General features: G+C 40.1%; 1 protein-coding gene across 2 annotated transcripts; it reads left to right on the top strand.

Annotated features, from left to right (window-relative positions):
- Nucleotides 1-1,843: 1,843 nt before the first annotated feature.
- Nucleotides 1,844-26,198, top strand: fmnl1a (formin-like 1a). 2 transcript variants are annotated; one of them, XM_063018458.1, is made up of 26 exons: nt 1,844-2,105; nt 8,554-8,637; nt 10,259-10,345; nt 10,439-10,512; nt 10,619-10,702; nt 11,198-11,341; nt 11,771-11,873; nt 12,169-12,245; nt 12,363-12,456; nt 13,638-13,712; nt 14,132-14,242; nt 14,427-14,576; nt 15,405-15,503; nt 16,038-16,335; nt 17,107-17,388; nt 17,476-17,600; nt 17,695-17,894; nt 18,165-18,399; nt 18,992-19,060; nt 19,704-19,784; nt 20,417-20,546; nt 21,527-21,690; nt 21,805-21,906; nt 22,892-22,990; nt 23,455-23,560; nt 24,970-26,198. In XM_063018458.1, exons 1-26 carry the CDS (start codon nt 1,962-1,964, stop codon nt 25,032-25,034), a joined length of 3,282 nt encoding a protein of 1,093 aa, XP_062874528.1. In that variant the 5' UTR covers nt 1,844-1,961; the 3' UTR covers nt 25,035-26,198. The 2 variants fall into 2 exon arrangements, with proteins under 2 accessions (XP_062874528.1, XP_062874527.1); XM_063018457.1 differs by having other exon boundaries at nt 10,259-10,512.
- Nucleotides 26,199-26,483: the final 285 nt, after the last annotated feature.

Consider the following 26,483-nt stretch of genomic DNA (forward strand, 5'->3'; position numbering starts at 1 on the left):
TATGCTTTCTTAAGCTTTTAAAAACCAAAAATAAATAATTAATCAACACTAAAGTCATAACAAACACATTAAACATCTTTAAATACCTTAATAATTTACATTTACGGTATTTAGCAGATGCTTTTATCCAAAGCCACTTACACTACTGCGACAGTATATTGTCTAAGCAATTGAGGGTTGAGGGCCTTGCTCAAGGGCCCAACAGCGACAACCTGGCAGTGGTGAGGCTTGAACCAGCGACCTTTCGATTGCTAGTCCAGTACTGTAACCACTAAGCTACAACTGTCCTGATCCTATAATAATGCACTGTTTTTAAAATCAGCATAGTACAGAATCATTAAATCATTTACTCTTATAATCATGGTGTGTTTCTGGTTATGACGTGTATCTTTTTTTTTAATGAATATTAAAAGACATGGTCAGTGACCTACACAAAAGTAGCTCTTATAATTACAGTAGATGCAATCTTTTAAATCTGTAATTATATACTGACTCTAATTTATAAATGTGATTTAATTTAAATAAAACATAAATGAAAAACATATTATTATTATTATTAGTTGTGGTTGGGAACTGGTTATAAGCAAATCAATAAGGAAATAAATAAATAACTGCAGGGAGTTAATGAAGAGTCGCACTGTGGAGGGAGATGTATACATTTAACATCTAGAACAGGGCTGCTGGAAAGAGACCTTGGTTAAGACGTGTACACTTAACTACAATGTGCTATTTCTGTAATATGGTCAGAAGAACTGTAAGTGATGTGGTTTTGCCTTTGCTTCAATGATGCACAAAGTCTATCAATTTGAAATAATAACAGTTTTGGTACAGTTTTGAATGACAATATGTTCCCTTCAGTCCACACTGTCATAGTCCAGATTGTCAACTATTGGTGCATAGGGTCAAATCTAAGTGTAATTGTTGTAATAAGCATGTAAGAGCACTTGCACGCTTTTAGGGTCTCAGAAAGTGGGATTATTTGGAAAAGCAGGCAAAAGCCAGAGAGGGAAATGTGTTATTATTAAGTCAAGGAAGGGCATGACCAAGTAATAGAAAAATAATGACAAATGCAACCTATATTTTAACCAATGTTTACTTTATTTTTTTACATTTTTACTATATTAAATAAACATTTTCAGAAGACTCTTTATTAAAAATAACAATGTCTTTAACTGCCTATAATCTGTATCTTATTTATATTGACTGCTGTCAACCTCTTGGCTCTCTCTCAGTTTCTGCTGCACTGTGTGTTCAGGAAGCGGTGGTGCTTCTGCTTTTCTGTGGTTTCCTCTTCTGACATCTCTATCCTCCCTTGATGCAACGTTAAACAGTTTCCAAAGTACAGCACACTCGGACAGGTGTCTTCAGTGCATGCGCTCTTTCTTTTTTGCATTTGGAGTCTCAGGAGGCCTTTATTTAAGCGTGGACGCATAGAACAAGACAAAAGACTGAAAACATCCCAGCAAAGGATGAGCAGACAGAAGCCTGACGAGGCTTAGACATTCAACACAATCAGGATTCAGCATTCAGCCTAACAGATGAGCATGGGCGAGCTTCAGATTTAATTCACGTTGCCTGAAGGACATCTATTGTTTTAAAGCTGAATGTTAATACTGTGAGTAGCATTTCTGGTTCCCCTTTCGCCAAACACATGTTTGCATGTGTTTTCCCTCCATTTTGTAACTGAGAGGACGTTGCTCAATATAGGACGCCTTTTCTCCTACATTACATTTTTCTTCAATTCAGAGTGGACAGGACCAGTTTGAATTTGGATTTCTCTTCGACCAAGTACTATGTCGTAAGACATGATTTTCCTTCTGTTCTGGACTTAACTGACCGCACTTAACAGATCAAGTTGAACAGACTGCAACAGGCCGAAAGCCTGGAACTCTGGACATCGTGGCTGGTTGGTAACTGGAGCCTGTTCAGTCGGGACCCTGGAATTCCTACGCAAGGTTGTAATGGGTAATGCGGTGGGTGGCGTGGAACAGGCGGAGGGCTCTGAGCCCAGCCCTTTCCAGGGCACCATGAAGAAAAAGACGGCCCCTCCCAAACTGCCAATGCCCCCTGAGGATGAGCTACAAGAGCGCTTCAACGTGGTGCTGGTGAGTCACACAGTCAAAAAGCAGGGGAAAGGTGCCCTCAGATCTAGTACACACCACCCCCTCCAGCAAGGTCCAAATAGGCCAACTTATCTCTATCTCTGTCATTTGCATGGGTGTTTGAATCAGTTTTTAAAATCAATTTTGGGGTTCCTAAAAACAGGAAAATGTACTTAACATATTTAGGGCAGCTTTATATAGATAGTACATTTTTATGTAAATCAGTCTATGAATCTTTCAGGGACCCTCCCCAGCAATAAGAAAAGTACAGTTTAGTCATACCTCATTGTCCAAAATTACCATTCACAATTTTCAGTTTTTTTAATACACTCATTCTGGGTTTTCTGAAAATCCGCTCAGTCAAAATACAAATAGAGGAACTTATTATTCCTTTGCTGGTGTAGAAATAATTTATCTCTGTGGCATGGCCTCATAATTCCTCAATAATTCCTCAACAGTGATTATGAGTAACTATAACCAGTGATTTCTCTGAGCCCATAACAATGAAGGAAATTTAATGCAGGAACTGGGTAGAAAAACCAAACTGTCACCTTATGCTGAGAGAAACTGGATGAGCAGATGCCTGGATGGACAGATACAATCCAAGAGCCACCAAAAAAAATCCAAGAAGCCTCTGCACCTTAAGAAGTTTGTTGCTGATCATATAGATATAATCAGATGTTTTGATTGGGCATGGCAGCCTCAAAGGCTCATGGTGAAGTAAAGCTTGCTTGACTGTTAACAGTGTCATTCAGGTTTTAGCAGCTTCTAATTTATGGCAGACTTTTTTGATCTTCTGTAAAATCCTGAGACTGTTAGACCTTTCATTCCCAAACCACATGTATTATAATGAAGTTGCAGTATCCAATCTTCTGAGAAGGCTTCCCACAAGATGTTTGGTCACACTAAACCTGTCTCGAAAGCCTGGCTTGCAATCAACATTCCAATTCATCCCAAAGGTGTTTAATAGGGTTGAGGTCTTGCCTATGATCAGGCCTCTTTTTTTTCTTCACACTTGTCTTTATAGACACAGGGCCACAGGAAGCAAAAGTTGTTTATTTTACATAGTTGATTCTACAGAGTTGTTAACATTGTGTGTAGCTGAAACACATGGACCAAACAGTAATAGTAGGGGTGTCCACATACCTTCTACCATATAGTGTATTTCTTGACACTTGACTTAGAGGAAATTGCCGCTGAGTGATGACAAATTGGTCAAAAGTTAGCGGAGTCACAGGACCGTTAAAGGAAATACATCACAAGTTCCTTTAATAAAGAAGTAAAACCTGAGCTGCAGAACCTCAGATGAACTAAACATGTCTCGGATTGTCTAGTTCGCTTTCAAAAATACAGACTGAAAGTGTCCAAGAGCATATTTACACTGGTAATTTAGATTCCTTTATAAGGCACTGATGGTAAAATTCAATGCCATGTTCTATTTATTTTATATAAAAGAACAAAAACATAAAATTGTCACTTCGTCTTACACCTAGTATTTGTATTACACGGCCTCTACTGAACACGTTAGACTTAAATCCTGTGTGTGTGTGGGTGTGTGTTTGTGGGACAGATGCTTAAATGCAATAAAACCAAACAAGACAACACAAGACAACATTCAATTCTGTTATTTAGAATAAAATAATAGGAATAAAAGGAAACTGATGAATATGAAACAACAATTTTGTAAAAACAAAGTTTATATACACTGAATGACATGCAAAAGTATTTGGACTGGCTGGACAACCCATATCAAAACAGTGATTATTAATATAGAGTTGCCACCTCTTCCAAAAAGGCTTTACCCTTGATTTTGGAGTGCCTGTTGGAAACTGTTGCAAATCAGTCAAAAAAACAATGGTGTTTAATAGGGTAAAGATCAGGGCTCTGTGCAGACCACTGTAGTTCCTCTACTGTAACACCTTCAAATCATCAAACCACCAAACCAACGTCTTTATACATTTACTGGAAGCACATAAGTGAGTTTATATAATTGATATTTTATACCCTCTTAGCAAAGGGCTTTGCTGAAACCCCTAAAATCAATAATTAGCAGGGGTGTCTAAATACTTTTGGCAATTTGTCACAGCAGTTTTTTTGTGACTCAGTCATTGTGGGTTTTCTGGAGGAGATTTATACACACTGCACACCTGGTTTTTGGTTATACGGCTCTTAGCTTTTCTCACCTTGAACAGCTGCCTTTTGAGGTCACAGCTCTGGTTGGATCTGTGATCTTTATTCACTAGTTTTCTGGCTCTGGTTTTTCAGTACAGCTCACAGACTCTCGATCGAGTTCAGGCTTGATCTGTGTTTTGGGTGATTGTCTTCCTATAACACCAAATTGTATGATGTATTTAAGACCTCTTAGGTATCCACTCTTTAATGCACTCATTCCACTGGATGCAAAACAGCACCAGGACGGAATACTACCATCAGCAAGCGTGACAATGGGTACAGTTTTGGGTTCTTCACTCCTCTGCTTTTAGTCATTGTGGCCCAGCAAGTTAATCCTTGCCCTATTTGATCACAGAACTTTCTTCCCCAGTCTTAGAAATAAAAGTACAAAAATACTTTGTTGTTGCTGAAGTGGTTCCATCAAGGGTTCATTTTACTACCTGTAGTTCATACCAATAGCTCACTTTAGGTGAACTAGGTACAGTGCTGTACCTTAGGACGCATAATTTACATGAGGTGAATCTACCTAAAGAGTACAACCCCCAATACTTCGTGTTTATGTACAATTGTTTTTACAGGTCATATTTACTGGAAGTTTCTTAGAAATTGGTCCTGAAGGCATTTCGTACTTGTAAAAGCTTATTTGAGTTTTATAATTTTGTCATCTTATAATAGACCCTAAATTAACCATTCCATCATTCAGTTGATGAAATTATAATAACTTACTTGCCTAAAAAGTGTATGTAAACTTTTAACTTTAAGTTTACATTGGGCTTTATAAAATTTTTATAAGTTCTGTAAATAAAGAGTCATGATCTTGTACACATGAGCTGTTTTATGTATTAAACTCAACAGACTAAAAGTGTCCAAGAGCATATTTACATTGTTAATTTAGATTCCTATAAAAGGCATGGAGGGTAAAAGTCAAGGCCACTTGTTTAAATAGAACATGTCTAATATGTTCTAATTGAAATAAAAGATTAAAAACATAATATTGTCACGTCTTACACCTAGTCTCTACTGAGCACGTTAGGCTTAAATCCTGTGTGTGGGTGTGTGTTTGTGGAACAGATGTTTAAATGCAGTAAAACCAAAAAACCATTTAATTTTGTTATTTAGAATTTGTCCAATAGTCATTGTGGCTAAGCAAGGTAAACCTTGCCCTATTTGATCACACACCTTTCCTCCCCAGTCTTAGAAGTGAAAGTACAAAAATACGTTGTTGTTGCTTAAGTGGTTCCATCAAGGGTTCATCTTTCATACCTGTGGTTTATAATGTTATATAAAAAGTACAGTGCTTACTACAGTTGCTTATACATATCAACTGATGACTGGAAGTTGTTTAGTAATTGGTCCAGAAGGCATTTCTGACTTGTGAAAGCTTATTTGAGTTGTATCATTTGGTCGTCTTTTAATAGATCCCAAATTAACCATTCCAATCATTCAGTTGATGAAATTATAATGACTTACTCGCCTAAAAAGTGGACGTAAATGTTTAACCTTAAGTGTACATTGGGCTTTATAACATATTAATAAGTTCTATTAATAAAGATTAATAGATTTATGTACTAAATTAAACTCAACTTCACACATAATGTACGACTGAATATAACCTGTTATTACTGCTTCTCAGTAAACCAGTCGTCAGTGTGCAGGAACCTTGATCTACTCGCAGGGTAAAATTGCTTAAAGTATCTTTGCTTAGTCGCTCATTTCAAAAAAAGGCCTGAGCGGAAGCCACGCTACAGAAGGAAACACCAAGAGCATGCAGCACGAGTTACACCCTGTTCCTCGCTAGCGACAGTATAAAGCGCATCAGAAATTAACACATACATCAAGCCTCTGTGGTGTGTTCAAATCGTGAATTAAGGTGTGTCAAGTGTAAAATTCTCAAGTATTCTGCGTTCTACCAGATACCAAGCCTAGTCTTACCAAGAGCCAAGAGCACCTTTACCACAATAAAAAAAAAACAGTCCCATTTATTTATTTTAAATTCAGACTTGGCTGTCTCATTTTTAATATTTTTGAGGGAAAATAATGATTTTTAAAGCTCTTTCATTAGACAGGCTTTTTTAAATATTACAAAACAGCTAACTGAGATGGTTCCTCTTTTATCAGTGATTCTGACAAGCACAGATGACTCCACTGGTCCAGAGATTTCAGTATTAACTGAAGTCACAGAATAACAACTGAGGTCAAAAGTTTACATACACACACAAGAGAAATAGCAGTCAGGTTTAGTGTCTTTGAGTGTTATTTTCACGTGACTGAATAATTCAAATTAAATCTGCTTTTTCAATATTAAATATTAAATACATCTTTCTCATAAAAATGAGTTCTTTCATAAGTGTATTGTAATTTGTAAGAAAATATGCTGTCTATTAATTTGGTGATGTAGAAAGTTCTAGAATATTATTTAACTTTGTGGCATGACTTTCTGTTCCCTCATTTGCAGTTACAACTGATTGTAGCTTGTGACTTAATTGTGGCCACATAAACAAGGCTTGTTTGGGGAAGACACGGTGGCTAAATGGTAGCACGGTCGCCTCACAGCAAGAAGGTCCTGGGTTCGATCCCCAGGTAAGGAGGTCCGCGTCCTTTCTGTGTGGAGTTTGCATGTTCTCACCGTGTCTGCGTGGGTTTCCTCTGGGTGCTCCGGTTTCCTCTCACAGTCCAAAAACATGTAGCCAGGCTAATTGGAGACACTGAATTGTCCTATAGGTACCTAGCCGCTAGGACGCATAAACCAGTGCATTGTAGTGCCGGTCCCAAGCCCGGATAAATAGGGAGGGTCGTGTCAGGAAGGGCATCCAGTATAAAAACTGTGCCAAATCAATAATGTGGATCACAATCAGCCGGCGACCCCTAACTGGAGCAGCCGAGGAGATAGATAGATAGATAGATAGATAGATAGATAGATAGATAGATAGATAGATAGATAGATAGATAGATAGATAGATAGATAGATAGATAGATAGATAGATAGATAGATAGATAGATAGATAGATAGATAGATAGATAGATTAGATGATGATGCCATAAGTCAGAGAAGTTGCCAAGAAGACCAGGTGTATTCTAACATAATATTACATGAACATAATGTGAGCCGCTGTGAGACGCACGGCGGCGGCTGATGCAGTCAGTAAAGGGTGTGCGGGGTCTGTGGGTTGACAACATGCAAAACGAAATGTATTAAACTTCCCCGAAATGTGCAGAACGTGAAGTCATTTCAGGACTCATATTTTCTGACATCATACAGTCTAAAGGAAAATAGATTCACATTTGATCAGATTTTAATCATATCTCCTGACTGTTTTTTCCTTGACACATTAAGTCATATACCTTGAAGATGGCCTATATGGTCAACAGTATGTGGACACTCTTTCTAAGTTCAGGTGTTTCAGCCACAGGCCCTTTCTGTTCTAGCATGACTAGAATCATTCATTCATTCATTCATTCATTCATTTTCTTATCCGCTTATCCAATTAGGGTCGCAGGGGGGTGCTGGAGCCTATCCCACCTTTTCAATGGGCGCAAGGCGCACAGTAACACCCTTGACAGGACGCCAGTCCACCGCAGGGCAGACACACACACACACACTCACTTATAGGGCAATTCAGTGTCTCCAATTAACCTGACTGCATGTTTTTGAACTGTGGGAGGAAACCGGAGCTCCCGGAGGAAACCCACACAGACACGGGGAGAACATGCACACTACACACAGAAAGGACCCGGACCGCCCCACCTGGGGATCAAACCCAGGACCTTCTTGCTGTGAGGCCACAGTGCTACCCACTAAGCCCTGACTATGATCAATCAAATTTAAATGATTTTTTACTGTAGTTTAATAACATATGCACATTTTTTGCAATTTGTTTATGTTAATGTTGTTAGTCAAAATGAGAAAAAATTTATGTCTGGTGGTTGAATAAAATTGATTTAAAAATTATTTATCTATTTATTTATTTTGAAATTGGCATGCTGGCACATCTGATAAAGTGAGTTTTACACATCAACCAGGGTCCTGAGGATCTGGGTCTACATAGAAAGGACCTGAACCGCTCCACCTAGGAATCAAACCCTGGACCTTCTTGCTGTAAGGCGACAGTGCTACCCAGAGAAAGTAGATTTCTACCAGGGTTCATATCACAAACTCATTCACAAAGCTAAATACTGTCAACATTAAAAACTTACCTGAGACGTTGAGTTTCAGATTGTGGTTCCTGTATGAGTTTAAAGTTTGTTTGTTTCATTCTGACTTGTTTTCCCTTCTCCCCAGAGCACCATGAACTTACCTCCTGATAAGATGACACTTCTGAGTCAATACGACAACGAGAAGAAATGGGAACTGGTCTGTGATCAGGTGAGCTAGATCTGACATAACAAAGCATAATAAATCATAATTACACAACTTAAAATGACCATATAGAGATCTTTTATTACATAATACACAGGTTTAAGAACAGACGTATGCTCTCATTGTTTCATGATCACTTTTATAATGGAAAAAGTCACTTTCATGTGGATTTGATCTTGCACATAACAGAACTGAGAAAAACATGCAGTCTTTGACTTTTCAGATCTACTGGGATTTGCTGCATGTGTTTGAATGCATTATTACTATTTAAGTACTTACAAAAACTATAATATGGAAATTAAAAGTAGAATCAGTTGAGTCTTTTTCTTCAGTAGGTGCATTAAGTGCATAAGAATGTTTAATAGGTACCAGCATAGATATGAAAGCCAACATTATGTTTGTAAAATGTATATACAAAAGAAAGAAAAATGACAACCTAGAGCAGAGCCTTGTGGGATGCCATATTGTGAAATCTCTATTAATGCAAATGAATCGTACAAATAATAATACTGTAGCCTGCAAAACCCAACTTTTGATGTAATAATTAAAAACACTGGTACAGAGTAATTGAATTGTAGAGATTATGATTCGATTATAAAGTTGATTATTAATAATAAATGAGCCACATTATTAATCCAGCTTAAATGAAACTGTAATAACAAAAACCAAGGCTATTTCAAACCGTTTAAACAATATGCAACCGTATCTGTTAGTAAATGTATTACATTCCACTATTAGCTGACATCATTCTGATGAAGACATCATTCTGATGAGGTTACACTGTGACTTACTTCCTGTGTTAATATTTACATCTCACTATGGCAACCACAAAATGTACACTCGCATACTGTTGCTGTAGCAACCATGCCCGCAGCCCCTACAACCGCATTTCCTCTGTTTTTCTTTCTGTGGTTTGATGAGGTCAAACGTTAAAATGTACTGCTGCCATACAGTCAGCATTTCTGTTACACTGTATGGCCTAAGATATCTGGACACTCTATTTCAAAACCATGGCTATTAATATGATGGCATCGCCACCCTTCTTTTTCAGGTAATGACAGCCTTTACTCTTTGGGAAGGCTTTCCAGAAAATTTTGGAGTGAGTCTGTGGGAATTTATGCCTGTTTATTTGAAAGAACAGCCTTGCTTACAATCTGTGTTTCAAATCATTCCAGTGGTTTTTAACAGGCTCTGTATAGCTTCTCCACATCAAACCATGTCTTTATTGTAAAATATCCATCCATCCATCCATCCGTCCGTCCAACCATCTGTCTGTCCAACCATCCATCCATCCATTCATTCAATTATTCGTCAATTTGTCCATCCATCCATTTATCCTTCCATCTGTCCAACCATCCATCCACCCATCCAGCCATCCTTCCATCCGTCTGTCCAACCAACCATCCAGCCATCCATCTGTCCAACCATCCATCCATCCATCCATCTGTCCAACCAACCATCCAGCCATCCGTCTGTCCATCCATCCATCCATCCATCTGTCCAACCAACCATTCATCCATCCAACCATCCATCCAGCCATCCATCCATCTGTCCAACCATTCATCCATCCATCCAACCATTTGTCAATCTGTCCATCCATCCATCCATCTTTCTCTTTTTTAAACAGGAGCGTTTCCAGGTGAAGAACCCTCCATCAGCCTATCTGAATAAGATCAGGAGTTTCTACCAGGACCAAGGAGGAGTGACACGCAGGGTTGGTTCTCACTCATCTATTATTTCTTACACATTTATTATAGTCGCAATCTTTAAAAAACGTAACATACTTACACTAATGTATTCTCAACAGTTTAAGAAGCGTATTCAGGAGTCCACTCAGGTTCTGAGAGAGCTGGAGATCTCCCTGAGGACCAATCACATTGGGTTAGTCTCCAACTGATTTTGGTTTTGTACTTTAGTGTGATGCTCAAAGAAATGTAAACATGGTTGTTCTTACTTCTCATTGTGTTCTCCTCGTCTCTCTCAATAGATGGGCTCAGGAGTTTTTGAATGAAGAGAATCAGGGATTGGATGTGCTGGTGGATTATCTGTCCTATGCTCAAAGCGATGCACCGTAGGTTCACTTACTCATGCTTCAGTCTAATTTGAACTCCTTTATAAACCTGTACAATATATATTATAGTAATGATTATTTTTATCCACCTACCAGACATGTAGCAGGTCAGCCAAGACATGTTTTGAGTAAAATGCTTTCTTCTGTAAAGCAAGAATATAAAGCAAAGTTTTTGGGTGTGTATGTGTTATGAGTTGAAAATGCCATAAAGTTCATTAAAAATATCTTGCTTATATATAATGCTTATGATAAAAGTCCACGACAAGTTTCATAACATGGCTCAAACAAATGATCCCTATCCAATGTGCTTATAACTAGTGGGGCCTCAAATTTTCAATTGAGTAACAGTTTGGCTAGTCAGTACTTGTGTACCTACAAATTTCACCTGTGTTAGGTGTAGCTTATAACATATAGTTGTACCTAATAAAGTGCTTAGTATATGTGTATGTAACTCTTTTAGACATAATAGAGACTTTAATTTCATGTGTCCTGTAGGTTTGAGACGGAGGCGGTGGAGAATGGAGGTTCTGTTACAGACAACAGGAAGATGTCCGAGAGATCGATGGAGGATCTTACAAAGAACAACTCTATCTCAACAGCGCATGGCATGACCCGGGCTGCCCGTGCCTTCACAGTCCGGTTAGTCCTCAATATGTGAATTACTGGTGTGGTACAACAAGATCCAGTATGATTACACTCAGCACAATACATTCATTTATTTAAGGACCTGCAATATAATTTTATATAATAAGGAGATGAAATTCTTTTTCTAATTAACTCTGAGACTTTCTAAGGACCTTCCTTGTGTCTGCTAAGCCTTGTGGTAAAAGAGTTAAACCATGTATGTTAAAAACAAAACAAATTAAAAATACAAGAAACACACACTGTAATTCCCAGTAAAAAATCTGTGCTTTTTAAAGATTGAAGAACCTTGTGTAACAAAAAGACTGTTTTAACTTCCAAGACTAAATAACAAACACAAAACAAACGACCACAAAAACAGAAACTCAAACTTTAAGTGAGAACTAAACTTTAAACCTTTGTTCACTTGTGTTCATTTCCTCTCAGGCTGAGCAACCTAGCGCAGGGCAGAAGATCTCTAAAACTTAAAGGCCAAAGAGACGACGTCCATCTCTGCATCATGTGCCTGAGAGCTATCATGAATTATCAGGTGAACTGATAAACTCACACACATCAAAACGTGACCACATGAATACCAAATGCAGCAGATATGTGTGTGTGAGTGTGTGTGTGTGTGGGGGGGGGTCTCATAGAGCTTAGCGTGTCTCTCAATATGCAATACAGCTCTGTGTACGAACCCAACGCTGCAGATTGCACAGTGGGGAATTAGAAATGAAGATTTGGAGTGAATTTAGTGAATTACAAGATAAGAGGGTTTTAGGTTTTACAGAATTAAATAATGGATAAAATAATGATGATTATTATTTCTTGTTTGTTTTGGACAGTCTGGCTTTAACCTTGTAATGAGCCACCCTCGCTGTGTTAATGAAATCACACTCAGCCTCAATAACAGGAACCCCAGGTCAGTACAAGTGTGTTTAAGTAATTGTATGATTTAAGGCTTTGCATGTACTGGCATTTGATACTGATGTATTTTCATGCCATTTAATTACATATTAGATATATTTATACCCTACAGGACAAAGGCTCTCGTACTGGAACTACTGGCCGCTGTGTGTCTGGTAAGAGGAGGACATGACATCATCATCTCTGCATTCGACAACTTTAAAGAAGTAAGAAGTTTCGCTTGTGCAACATCCCACTCAGGATTGCATCATAGTTCTTGTAAAAAAAAAAAAAAACGTTTTTAAAAACATAACACTGAGTTCTCACGTCATCTGTCAGCTCACGGTCGCTCTATTTGTTAGTCAACACGTGTAGAAATAAGGGGATTCTTTGCTTTTTATCACTTCATAAGGACGAACCGGGTATTTCTTTGTCAGGTCTAGCATTATGGCAAAAATTCCCATTTCATAGTCACTGAAGATACACTATATGCTTGACCATGAGCTTGTTTCCTATCCTGTACTAAATTCATAGGCCTCAGTATGGTCCAGACAAACATCCACGCCCACACGACTATGACTCTTCTCCTCAGTCTGTCAACTTTCCACAAGATTTTGGAGTGTCTGTGGGAATTTGTCCCTATATATTCAGAAAGAGAATAGTGAGATTATACTCCAATCTTGCCTCTCAGAACAAAGCATTTAAATCTCATGTTGCAAACTCCTCTGTGAAACAGGGTTGCCAGATTTTACTCTTTTAAAAACATCAACTGGGATTTGCTATTAATAACGTGCTCTAAGACAGTTCTACACTGCTGCCATCGAATCAGTTCTGTGCACATCCATCACAGTCTGGTTTGGAGCAGCCACAATACAACAAAGGAACAGACTGCAGCGACTGGTAAAGTCAGCAGAGAAAATCATTGGTGCTCCTCTGCCCTCCCTCCTGGACTTGTATTCTTCAAGAACCAAGAAACGGGCAGAGAAAATTATTACTGACTCCTTACACCCTGGCCATAACCTCATTCAACCCCTCCCCTCCGGCAGGCGCTATAGGTCCGTCCACACTAAAACTGCCAGATTCAAAAGCAGTTTCTTCCCACAGGCCATCTCCCTCATAAATAAATAAATAAATGACTGACAATACAGACTTGAGAGTGACAAAATTCACCTGCTGCAATTGACTAAATATTGTAGTACTCATCCTACATTCTGTGCACTTTACTGTTATTTTTTAAATATTCCACACACTGCTAATTGCCTGTATATAGTCTTATAGTTTGTATATTTTGTGTTTAATGTTTAATTTTACTAGAGAGATACTATCAGCCGGAACCAAATTCCTTGTGTGTATCCACATACTTGGCCAATAAATCTGATTCTGATGCTCTATGTTTCCTCTTTGTAAGGTGAGTGGAGAGAGGAACAGATTTGAGAAGCTGATGGAGTATTTTAAAAGTGACGACAGCAACATTGATTTCATGGTGAGTTCTGCTACTGATTTATACTAGGGGTTTCTACTATAAAAACTTCCTTCATAAAGATTCTGATCTACGACATTAAATTGGTTATATTAGGCTTCCTGGCCGGGGTCCTTTCTGTGTGGAGTGGTATGTTCTCCCTGTGTCTGTGTGGGTTTCCTCCGGATGCTCCGGTTTCCACAGTACAAAGGTTAATTGGAGCCACTAGAAATTGCCCTAGGTGTGAATAGATGAAGGGGGACGTAATTTGCTTAATACAGTATCCGATATGTCTTGAATTAAAATAATTAAAGCTTTATGTGGAAAAACTTAATAACTTCATACTTCAGTGACACATTTGCATGACTTATTATTACTTTGTACATTTTGATATGAGTACTGATTGTTTTACTGCTGGTTTAAATTATTCTCTTTCTTTGTAGGTGGCTTGTATGCAGTTCATAAATATCGTGGTTCACTCAGTGGAACACATGAACTTCAGGGTGCATCTACAGTACGAGTTCACACAGCTCGGCCTAGATCAGTATTTAGAGGTGAGTTTATATAGTAAAAAATCATGTAAATACACATTATTAAATTAGATCACAACATTAATATCATTAACTGGTAAAAGAAGTCTGGCTTATCCAGAAAATGAGGTAAAAGTATTCAAGCTCTCTATAGCTGAGATCCAGGGTTCAAATCTCAGAGGTGCTATCGGTAATTGTGTGTGTTTAGAGTCTAAAGATGACGGAAAGCGAGAAGCTGCAGGTTCAGATTCAGGCTTATCTAGATAACGTGTTTGATGTTGGAGCTCTGCTGGAGGACGCCGAGAATAAAGGAGGAATTGTGGAGCATCTGGAGGAGTTAGAGGATCTCAATGCACAGGTAACGAGAAAAAACAAACAGACAAAGATACACACATGGTAGCAATTCAGAAGTATTCAGAATACATGCTCGTGACACAAACAAGCTTTAAAAAGATTAGGGATTACATTTATCATGGTGTATTGGGGTTCTTGGGTGGCTAAGTGATAAAACAGCCTAAAAAAGGCTCATTTTCCAACATTTGTGAGTAGTATAGTTAAATCCTCTCACGCCCGCCGGTCCGTGAAATTATATCTTAAATAAAAGATATGGTCTGTGGTGCAAAAAAGGTTGGGGACCGCTGCCCTAGGCTACAGCTGCCCTAAACTTTGTCCCTAAACTTTGTCCACTTGTACCCTTGACCTTGGTGTTATTAGCACCACACTCCAACCAACTGAGCTAACCGGCCTCAAATTCTAATCTCAGCTGTGTTATCACCCAACCAGGTGCCTACACAGACCCACGATTAGCTGTGTGTCTGTAAGGGGCGGGACAATGGCTGGACATAATTTTCTAATTACTACTGCAGTTCTGATGGATGGCGCCTGTACAATTAGAGAGGGGATAATACAGATCGGTGTGACTTCCCAGATGAACCCAGATGGGGGTGTGTGACAGTTGTGACCCTGATCGGTCAGCAGTGAAGGTCTGCAGCATTATAGGCGAATTACGATCAGATAATTGGTGACTAGATTGGGAGGAAAACTGGAGGAAAATGCATGAACAGAAAATATAGCGTATTTAGACTACAGTCGTTTATCTGTTTTAGAAATCTTGAAAAGAAATACAACCAGGTGCTGCATGTGTTGTAAAGAATGATTTGCTAAGCTAATGTGTTATTTTCTACAGCTAAGTGCTAAGCTACAGGAGTATGATAAAGAAATGGAGAAAGTGGCTGAGCTGGAAAAGCAGCTCATGCAGGCCACTAAAGAATCAGCGATACTCAAGGTAACAATTATTTTACCAGCATCTTTCATTCCATTCCATTCCATTCCGTTTTCTGTGTCCAAAAACACTGTGTCCACTTTTTTATGTTATTAGAAGATAATTAGAAACAGTGACAGTGCCAGAATAATCTTAACAGTAATCTTTAACAGTAAATAGTGTTTTTACACTTTTATTTTACACTAAGTTTGTTCCAACCCTGAGTTTGGTAATAAATAAAAGTACTTTAGGTCCCTGGAATTGTTATCTAGTCCACTTAATGGTGTTTTTACATGTACACTTTTCATTCGTACCCAAACTTTGTTTGAACCTTGAGTTTTTTAGCTTTGTATGATTCCCAAACCTTAAAAATGATCCCAAGGTTGATCATTGACTAGAGTGATTGGTTGAATGCATCACGTTATTTCATATTTAAGCTCCATATGATCAGGTAGCGTCAGGTATTGACGTCACATAAAACTGACAGAAAGGACTATTTAAATACAGCTTGTTTTTATAAGCTTATTGTGACCTTAATACCTTTATGTCCGGTGGTAGGAGAGTTTGCGGGAGTCCTGTGCTCAGGTCAGCACTTTGCAGCAGCGTGAACGTGAGCGAGAGATCCAGAGAGAGCGAGAGAAGGAACTGGAGCGAATGTCCCATCCGTCTAACGCAGGAGTCACGATGTCCAGCAGGGAGGACGAGAGTCAGAGGGATTCCAGGCTGCAGCAAAAACTGAGGGAGCTACAGGATAAGGGGTTGGTGCGGTTAGAGAAGACAGCATCGGGCTCTCTGGACATTGAAGTTGTCCCTGTTACCATTGTGCAGACCGTCACTGTTCCTGTCACTAAAACAGGTAAACGACCAACAGTGGGAACAGTAGAATTACAGGGTGCCATGCAGGAACTCAAAGTTAATGTACATGAATACAACCCCCCCCCCCCCACCCCCCCAAAAGAAAAACATGATGAATGCATATACAATCTAGTCGTATCCAATTACCTGATTGAATTACTGCATCTTTTCACCTGCATGAGATGAGTTCATATGTGGATCAGCTTTGTGTACAGAGAGACACACCCTAATTACATTATCCCTCATCTCTGTGCAGCACCACCAATCAGCCAGCAGAGGTTGTAAATGCATCAGTTATGACGATTCCCCCTTCGGCACCTTCCCTTGAACAACAAGCCAACTGTTGTTTGTGTAGGCGCCCAGCCTGCCGGTAGCAGAGCTGAGATTTGAACCAATGAGTTCTTTATTATGTGTTTTCTGAAGATCTATACAGAATTTACACACAGCAAATTTTCCCCATTTATCTCCCAATCTAATCATTTCCAGTTCCCAAGACTGAATCCGCTTTTGCTTGCACAACCCTTGATCTGCACATTTCCATTCAGTGGCCTGCCAGTGTTGGGTTCCCACACAGAGCAGATGGAGAGCCATACTATGCTCCATGTGTCATTTATTAGATTTTCAAATCATTTTTATCCTGGTCAGGGTCGTAGCAGGTCCAGTGGGCACAAGGCTGGAATAACCTTGAGAGGGCGCCAGTCCATTTTCTGTAAAAGTGTCTGCGAAATGCCATAAATATAATGTAATCTTATTATGTAATGCTGTGCCTTAGTAACAGACTCAGGACCTTCAGGAGCTCCTCCTCCTCCTCCTCCTCCACTACCTGGGGAAACTCTGGGTGCTGCACCACCACCACCACCTCCTCCTCCTCCACCTCCTCCGGGCTGTGATTTTGTACCGCCTCCTCCTCCTCCTCCACCTCCAGGTTGTGATGCTATACCGCCTCCTCCTCCACCCCCAGGTGGAGGCCCACCCCCTCCTCCACCTCCACCTGGCTTTGGACCACCTCCCCCTCCAGGAGCTCCTCCTGCAGGAACTCCAGGGGCTGAAACAGGTAAGCACAGCACTCGCACTCAATCAAACGTGGCATTTGATAAGCGTGAGTAACACGTGAGTAAATGAGGAGTGATTGATTTTACAGGTGTTAAGGCCCGTAAGCCGATCCAGACCAAGTTCCGCATGCCTCAGCTCAACTGGCAGGCGCTAAAATCCAACCAGGTGGAAGGAACGGTTTTCAAAGAACTGGACGATGAACATGTGTTAGAGGTGAGACATGATGCAAGCATGATTTTAAAAACCAGCTACACTGGCCAGACGTTAGCATGGTATTTACCAGTATTTATTCCTCTCTGATATACAGGAGCTGAATATGGATTTGTTTGCGGAGCAGTTTAAGACGAAGGCTCAGGGCGCCCTGGCAAATCTTTCTAAGATAAAGGTTAAAGCTCAGAAAGCTCCCACTAAAGTCTCTCTACTAGAGGCCAACAAAGCCAAGAACCTCGCCATCACCCTGCGCAAAGCTGGCATGAGTCCTGCTCAAATCTGCACCGCCATCGAAACGTACGTACAGCATCCCTGCACACGAGCCACATGTTAAGAACCCCTGATTTAGACGATCAAGACGATACATGCTTCATTATTACTACTATTTTAGAATTATAATAATACAGGGTTGCAGCAGGCCTGGCTCCATCAGGAAAGACTGCTTCCAGTCCTACAAATAACACTACATTGCTAAATAATTAGCAGCAGAGCAGAAACGATGTATAAACATGAATTATTTTCCTACAGCGGATACTTTATCAACAGCAATCTTTCTTCTCTTCTCAGTTACGATCAGCAGGCTCTGAGTCTGGACTTCCTGGAGCTCCTCGAGCGCTTCATCCCATCTGATTACGAGATGAAGCTTCTGCAGAACTATGAGAAGGAGGGACGTCCCCTAGAGGACCTGACCGAGGAGGATCGATTCATCATGCATTTTGGCAAAATCCCACGGCTGGCTCAGAGGATCAACACGCTCACCTTTATGGGGAACTTCCCTGAGATGGTCAAACGCCTGCAGCCGGTCAGAAGGAGAAACCACTTTCTGCAATATTGAGAGTTTACATTTACTAGGCATAACATTATGACCACTGATAGGTGAAGTGAATAACACTGATTATCTCTTTATCACGGCACCTGTTAGTGGGGGGGGTATATTAGGCAGCAAGTGAACATTTTATCCTCAAAGTTGATGTTAAAAGCAGGAAAAATGGGCGAGCGTGAGGATTTGAGCGAGTTTGACAAGAGCCAAAATGTGATGGCTAGACGACTGGGTCAAAGCATCTCCAAAACTCCAGTGGTCAGTATCTATCAATAGCGGTCCAAAGAAGGAACAGTGGTAAACCGGCAACAGGGTGATGAACGGCCAAGGCTCACTGATGCACGTGGGGGGCGAAGGCTGGCCCGTGTGGTCCGATCCAGAGGTTAATGCTGGTTCTGATAGAAAGGTGTCAGAATACACAGAGCATCACAATTTGTTGCGTATGGTGCAGCAAAGCAGGACCAACACAATATTAGGAAGGTGGTCATAATGTTATGCCTAATCGATGCCTCACCAGTTATAATTGTATGGCTGCTTAATCAATAATAACTTTCTTTCTTATTTCTTACAACAGCAACTGGACTCCATCATTGCAGCCTCCACGTCCCTCAAGTCCTCCAGCAAGCTGAAAAAAATGTTAGAGGTGAGTGAGTGATGTTCAAGTACATGTAAAATAATGGATGCAGGATGTCTCTTGAATAAAAGTCTGCTAACTGTCGCAAATGTATTGATATCAAGTCAAGTGAAATTTATTTGTATAGCACTTTTTTACAATAGCCATCGTCTCAAAGCAACTTTACAGAATCCAGGACTGACAGACTAAAAACCCCTGTTAAGCAAAAACAAGGGCAAGAAAAACTTGCTTATAATTACAGGGAGAAACCTTCCTTCAGAGGAACCAGACTCAGCAGGGACCTCCGTCCTCCTTGGTGGCCTGGAGGATCATTTTAATAAATTAGACACAAACCATACAAGCACAAAATTAATTTTAGTGAAAAGAATAAACAAGCAACTGGAATAACTGGAGTTGTGCATTATTCAGTCGAGTGCTGAATAATATAATCCATAAAGAGTCATTTGATTATTTGATGTTGACTATGATATGTCCAAGTTGCACCTTTTAACTTGATGTTTCTTACATAAATGAGCTGAAATGTTGTCAGTAAGCTAAAGCATTTTTTTTTTAGTCTTTTACTGCAACTAAGAGGCAAATGTAGCTTAAAAGTGAAGGTATTTTTGTCATTTCTTTAAATAAATATGTTGATTATTAAATATTCCTTATTTAGATCGTCCTGGCTTTTGGTAACTACATGAACAGCAGTAAAAGAGGGACAGCACAAGGTTTCCGCCTGCAGAGTCTCGATCTGGTGAGTCAGATAAATGGTTTACACTGCTTTTATTTAATGGTGTAATTGCTGGTCTGGGCAGCATGGTGGCTCGGTGGGTAGTACTGTTGCCTCACAGCAAGAAGGTCCTGGGTTCGATCCCCAGGTGGGGCGGTCCGAGGCCTTTCTGTGTGGAGTTTGCATGTTCTCTCTGTGTCTGCGTGGGTTTCCTCCGGGAGCTCCGGTTTCCTCCCAGAGTCCAAAAACATGCAGTCAGGTTAGTTGGAGACACTGAATTGCCCTATAGGTGAATGGGTGTGTGTGTGTGTGTGTGTCTGCCTTGTGATGGACTGGCACCCATCCAGGGTGTTACTGTGTGCCTTGCGCCCATTGAAAAGCTGTGATAGGCTCCAGCACCGCCCCGCAAAACCCTAATTGGATGAGAGGTTAAGAAAGTGAGTGAGTGAGTGAATTGCTAGTCTGAGTGTTGACTCACACAAATCTGAACACATAGGATGATTTTCTACTACATGTCCAAAAACAAGAACCACCTGACCGCATCTCAAACCATCCCAATAGTTCTAATAGTTCTTATATCATAGTAAAGACAATAAAAGCTACATCATCTTCATCCTACAAATCTTTGGTGGTCATCCTTGTTTTTTTTCTCTTAGCTGTTGGACACAAAATCTACGGATCGCTCTCAGACTTTGATGCACTTCATAGCCAACATGGTGGAGGAAAAATACCCCGAACTGACCTCCTTCCACACCGAGCTACGCTTTGTGGACAAGGCTGCACTTGGTGAGAGAACCTTAAATAATGACCACAGTATCATATTGTTTAAAGGAGTGCTTACTTACTCACTCAGGTCTCTTCATCTGGACGCTCACAATACTTACATCATACGACCACAATAAGCTCAGTCATCATATAGAAACAGGATTTGCTGGCTCATCAGCACAGTGCATTTACTCTCCCAATGCTGAATAAGCACATTTAGCTGGGAAAAGCATAGAGCACTGAGCTGAAGTACAGATCTGAGTTTCAGCAAACAAGAGCTATAGGTTATAGCTATATAAAAAAAAGCATTTACAGATTTGTGTTCAGACCTAAACAAAGAAACTGAAAGTGGTGAGCAGATAAATCTAAATGTTTCAATTGGAAAATAAACAATGTGATGGTGTGGTACAACACACTAGCACACCAGAGCTGACATTTCAAAGTCTGGAGTTTCTACATGCAGGCCAGGTACAATGACTGGCTCATCTGTACAATGACTGGCTGATCTGTAGGTTGGGATTGCCAGAGTGGATTCCTCATAACGGCTGCAATTACGACCACTGCTGGCTGATCAATGGGAAATACACAATGAGATGGGGGATAATGGGAAACAGTGCGTAACTCTTTATAAGCAATACTGATTTACACATGGACCTGCCTCGTGTAGGTGAAGAAGTGGCTGGAGGGGGCCTGCAGTGGTTGTGGGCCTCCCAATACTACTCTCCTTATGATTGTGCGCCTCCTATTTATAGGGGATGGATTTATTTATATATATAGAATAAAAAAAGGTACTTGAATGTCCATCCAAATGATTATTATATATAAATATATACAGTATATATATACTGTATATATATATACAGTATATATATACAGTCATCCATCAGCAGCTTAGCAACTGTACTACAAGTACTAGAGTTAATAATGTGTGGGTGTCATATTTTTCTTATACAACACACATAGTACATTTTAGATAAAAGAAAGCTTTCTGTCTGTCTCAGTGTCTCTGGACGGCGTGCTGCAGGACGTAAGATCTTTAGAAAGAGGGATGGAAGGAACCAAGAAGGAGTTCCTGGTGCAGGATGACATCGCAGCCCTAAAAGAGTTCGTCAAGGTCAACAGCGAGCTGCTGGACTCACTGGTCAGAGATGGCAAGACAGCGCAGGTCAGGAAAGATACATAAACACACAATGGTTCACTCTCACTCGTTTGTACGAACATGTTGACGTCTAACTTGATCTGACCGTGTTTATTTTTTTGCTGCCTATCCACCCACTAGGAGGCGTACATCTCAGTGGTTGAGTATTTCGGAGAGAACCCGAAGACCACCCAGCCCTCCATGTTCTTCCCTTTGTTTGTCAGATTCATTAAAGCCTACAAGGTAAGAGACCAGTCATGACACTGGTACATGATGCCACCTTTCTAACAAGTCAGTCAAATTTTTACCTAGTTGGAGCAGTAGGGGTCAAACTTTAGGCCACACAAACTCCAAAACAGGACCACAGATTTGGTGTTGTGTATAAAACTGATATTGGTTGCAATACACACTAATAAGTTCCAAACTACCTCTAGTAATAATGGCAGCAGAAGGTCTAATAAGAGTTTCAAGAAGTGAGTTTCCATATCCGAGGGGTTTCACATAAACATAAGATTACCATGTGCAATGCCATGCAGTAAGTGTGGTATAAATCACACCATAACAGAACCCTGGAGCAGCTAGAAAAAACATTATCTGACCAGATGTGTGCAGATGCTAACTGTAAAGTCTGGTAAAGGAGGAATAATGGTTTGATAAAACACTTTTAGGATGAATTGGAATACCATCTGCAAGTCCGACATGCCTGACCTAATGGATGAAGGAAGTAAATCCCTGTAGTCATTCCTCAAACCTAGTAAAATTCCCTGAAGAGTAAAGGCAGGAGGAGCAGTGCTCTAATGTGCTAGCCCACCACCGCTGAGAACTCAAGCTCTTGAGTTCAAATCTCAGCTGTGCTATCGATGCTTCGCTTCGATGCTACGTGATACTTCTGTCCGTGAGACCCCATCTTTGGCAGGTGAAAAGAAGCGGTTGGCGTCTGTCGGAGGGGGTGCGTGATTGGATCTTTTCTTCCAGGTCTGCAGCAGCAGAGGAGATTACACTTAGGAAATTGGATACAAACAGAATGAGCGAGAAAGGGGAAAATAAAAAATAAAATATAAAACAGGAGAGTAGAAGTGAAGCGTCCACATGTTTTTGCCATGTTTTGTTTGACTTCAGCACTGTTTTTAAAAGTTTAATACAATAAGAATTAAATAGAATAACAGGAGCATTAGTGATGAATGTGTTACTGTCAGTTGTGAGTGATTTGTTCTCTGCCTCATGACAGCAAGCTGAGAAAGATAACGAACAAAAGAAGAAACAGGAGATTGCAGCCGAAGAACAGGCAACATCCTCACCGAAAAAGAAAGAAACCACACCACAGAAGGTCAGACCCATAGCTCCATCTGTTACGTCTGTTTATTTATTTATTTTCTTCTACACAATCCTAAGATTACCATGTGTAATGTCATGCCTTGACTGTGGTGTAAATCACACCATAACAGAACCCTGGGGCAGTAAAATGACATTATTGCAGTTTGATAGATGAATCTGTTTTGGCAGTTGCCAGAAAAACACTATCTGACTAGATGCACCATGGAAAGTGTGCAGATGCTAACTGTAAAAGAAGGAATAATGGTTGAAAAAAAACACTTTTAGGATGAATTGGAATACCAGCTGCAAATCAGGCCTTATTATCTGACATCAATGCAGAACCTCATACCTTAATGGATGAAGGAATTGAATCCAGACTCGTAGCTCCGTCTGTTACAGCTTTTCTATTTATTAGAGTGCTCAGCTTCTCTTGATTTGATGTGAATGTTTAGATATACCTTTTTCTCCCTCGGTTAGGGTCCCATGATGCCCAAGATGCCTCAGATGGACCTGATAGCGGAGCTGAAGAAGAGGCAGGTGAAGCCACAGGTGACAGATGGAGCCATCGAGGACATCATAACAGGTAACTCAGAGCTACAGGTGGGACTGGACGAGGGTCAATACATGGAATGATGTGTACAGAAATGTGTTCACTTACCTTTTTAGAGTCACACGGCACGGTGGTGCAGTGTGTAGCGCCGTCACATTAAAGCTAGAAGGGTCTGGGATAGAATCCATTCTGTGTGGAGTTGGCATGTTCTCCCTGTGTCCATGTGGGTTTCCTTTAAAAATTATGCAGTCAGACCAATTAGAGGAACTAGAAATTGCCCTAAGTGTAATTGTCTGTCAAAAGCAGCATCTGATAAAATCTCAAAAATAATCATAAAATAGATCATTAGGGAAATGGTGCACAGATCAATACCCCTACCTGGGGTAACATGAGGTTATTGGTGGTATACATAATACATAATCAATGATGTAAGTACCTGCTATAATGGAGACTTTATTCATGAATTATGTATTGAAAACAATCTTCATGCACCGTGGACATTTAAAGTGAAGGTACACAGGCCAGGTTTTTATATGTATTGTGCATAAAAAGTGTATTACAGACTGTAACTGATATTTAAAACAGTACTCCTTTACAGTATGAACTTCTGTCACTTTACAGCAAGAAGGGTTTGGGTTCGATTCCTCAGCCGGGTCCTCAGGTGTCCTTTTTTGTGTGGAGTTTGCATGTTCTCCAATAAATTATAACTCAATCTACTGTATTATGCCAGTTCAGAAAGAAAAAGGAAATTCTATTTGTAATGTTATTTCTAGTAAGTTTAGATCCCAGACAGAAGATGGCAGTATTACTCAACTTTACAAATAACTATGAATCTAGACATACACGTACCTGATGTTGTACACCAGGGTTTTTTTTTTTTCAAGCGACACACATTTTGTCCATGAATTTTACCTCGACCCAGACAACACAAACAAAGCATCAAAACAAAACACAAAATAAAATATAATTAATCAATAAAAATGGTGGCAATCCGGTCCCAATGTGGTTTACAAGATGTAACATAAAGCCTCCACAAGTTGAGCGATGTAACTGCTCCCACATACACGCTGGCCAAGGATGCCAGAGCACCCAGAGGCGACCCAAGCGAGAACATGCCGTAGCCTAGTGGTTAGGGTACTGGACTAGTAATCAAAAGGTTGCTGGTTCAAGCCTCACCACTGCCAGGTTGCTGCTGTTGGGCCCTTGAGCAAGGCCCTTAACCCTCAATTGCTCAGATTGTATACTGTAACTGTACTGTGAGTCGCTTTGGATAAAGAAAATGTAAATGTAAACATGCAAAACTCCTTAAACACAGTGACTAGAAGAAAGTTCGAACCCTTGTTCCTTGGACCCATGGTGTTGTGTGCTGCCCACAGATGATTGTTATGTAAATGCATAAAGCAAACAAATATGTGACTGCATTTAATTGTGTTTTTTAACAGACTTGAGAAACTCACCGTACAGGAGAGCAGACGGACGAAGAGCAGCACAGCGTCAGGAAAACTAACGTCTTCATACATGTCCTGATCTTCATACATTCATTTAAACAGTGTTATTTTTTTTTTTAAATAATCATACTGTATCACAGCAAAGACACACAAACATTTAACACATTTCAAAACCACACGTTATATGGTGCCAGAACTGGAAATAAGGGGGGGTCCAAACTATTAAAAAAGGTCGATGTGGCTTCAGGCTTTTATAGCAGGCAGGCAGGAGCTTTACCTGTCAAATCATCAGTCAACTAATCAAACAAAACAAATCAGGGAAACTCCTGCTTGGATGATCCACCAGATCTCTTTTTGAAAAAGATTGGACACCCCTGTGACATACAGTCAAACATTTCCTCACACTTGTAAAAGACGTGTGTGTTGTAGTAAGTGCTGCTTCCTCTGCAGCTACACCAGCCTCCACTCTCCCGGGATGGCTTTTTACACTCTAAGATTTTGGAGTGTACCTATGGGGTTTTGTGCCCATTTGTGTAGTCAGACTCACAATCAATGTCCCCCAAAGGGGGAATTTTATTAAGGTTAACGTCAAAGCTCTGTTCAGGTCACTCAAGTTCCTCTCCTTGGTTCTCTCTTTGATCATGCTGGAACAGGAGAGGGCCTTCCCTAAACTGGTGCTACAAAGCTGGAAGCATGTAACTGATTTTATACATTAATTAGACATGAGTGTGGCTGAAAATATTAAACCGAACTGAACAATTAGGATGGGTGTCAACATACGTCTGGCCATATAATGTGCATGGCCCAGTCAAGTGTATGGAAATGTTTGACTTTAATTGTACATACTACACACATACACTAAGACACACACACACACACCATGCACACACACACACACACACACCATACAAGCACTCACATACTGTTATAATTCTTTTTTCATGATAAATATTATTGTTATTATATCAGCATCAGTTATAGCAGCTGTATATAAAGCCTAAGTCCAGATCAGGAAACATGTATATCATCATATTTGCTACGTAGATCCTGAAGTATAATGTGCTTTTTTTATTTGGTTCTTACTGCAAAATGATTTGTATAAAACATTTAAAACAGCAGTGTAGTTGATGGTGTTTGTAAAAGAACACAGTGTAAGACATTTAAAGTCTTCTGTGTAAATCAGTTTTAAGGTTTTTTGTCTTTTTGATGTGGAATAAAGATCTATAAATGGATTAGAAGCACAAACACGGTCAGGTCCAGTATTTTCTGCACCGTAGACAGACATGGGTAAAAAATTGAACCTAGTAAAGTAGAATATACACTGTTGAGTCACAGTACTATGGACAGCAGCTAGACGGGCTGGGAGCGACATAATAAGGTCCTGGTGGGTTGTCACAGGTATCTGGAGCCATGCTGACTGCAGTGCATCCCACAGCACGATCAAGGTGGTCCCACAGTTGCTCAATTGGGTTCAAGTCTGGGGAATTAGGGGGCCAGAATAGTACTTG

Source organism: Trichomycterus rosablanca, chromosome 22 (assembly GCF_030014385.1).
Source record: "Trichomycterus rosablanca isolate fTriRos1 chromosome 22, fTriRos1.hap1, whole genome shotgun sequence".
NCBI classification, from domain to species: Eukaryota; Metazoa; Chordata; class Actinopteri; order Siluriformes; family Trichomycteridae; genus Trichomycterus; species Trichomycterus rosablanca.

Excerpts from the sequence above, each read along its gene's own strand:
- fmnl1a (XM_063018457.1), top strand. The coding sequence starts at position 1,962 with ATGGGTAATGCGGTGGGTGGCGTGGAACAGGCGGAGGGCTCTGAGCCC. Across the intron at positions 17,601-17,694 it reads ACGATGAACATGTGTTAGAG|GAGCTGAATATGGATTTGTT; the intron begins GTGAGACATGAT and ends TCTGATATACAG. Across the intron at positions 19,785-20,416 it reads GCCTGCAGAGTCTCGATCTG|CTGTTGGACACAAAATCTAC; the intron begins GTGAGTCAGATA and ends TTTTTCTCTTAG.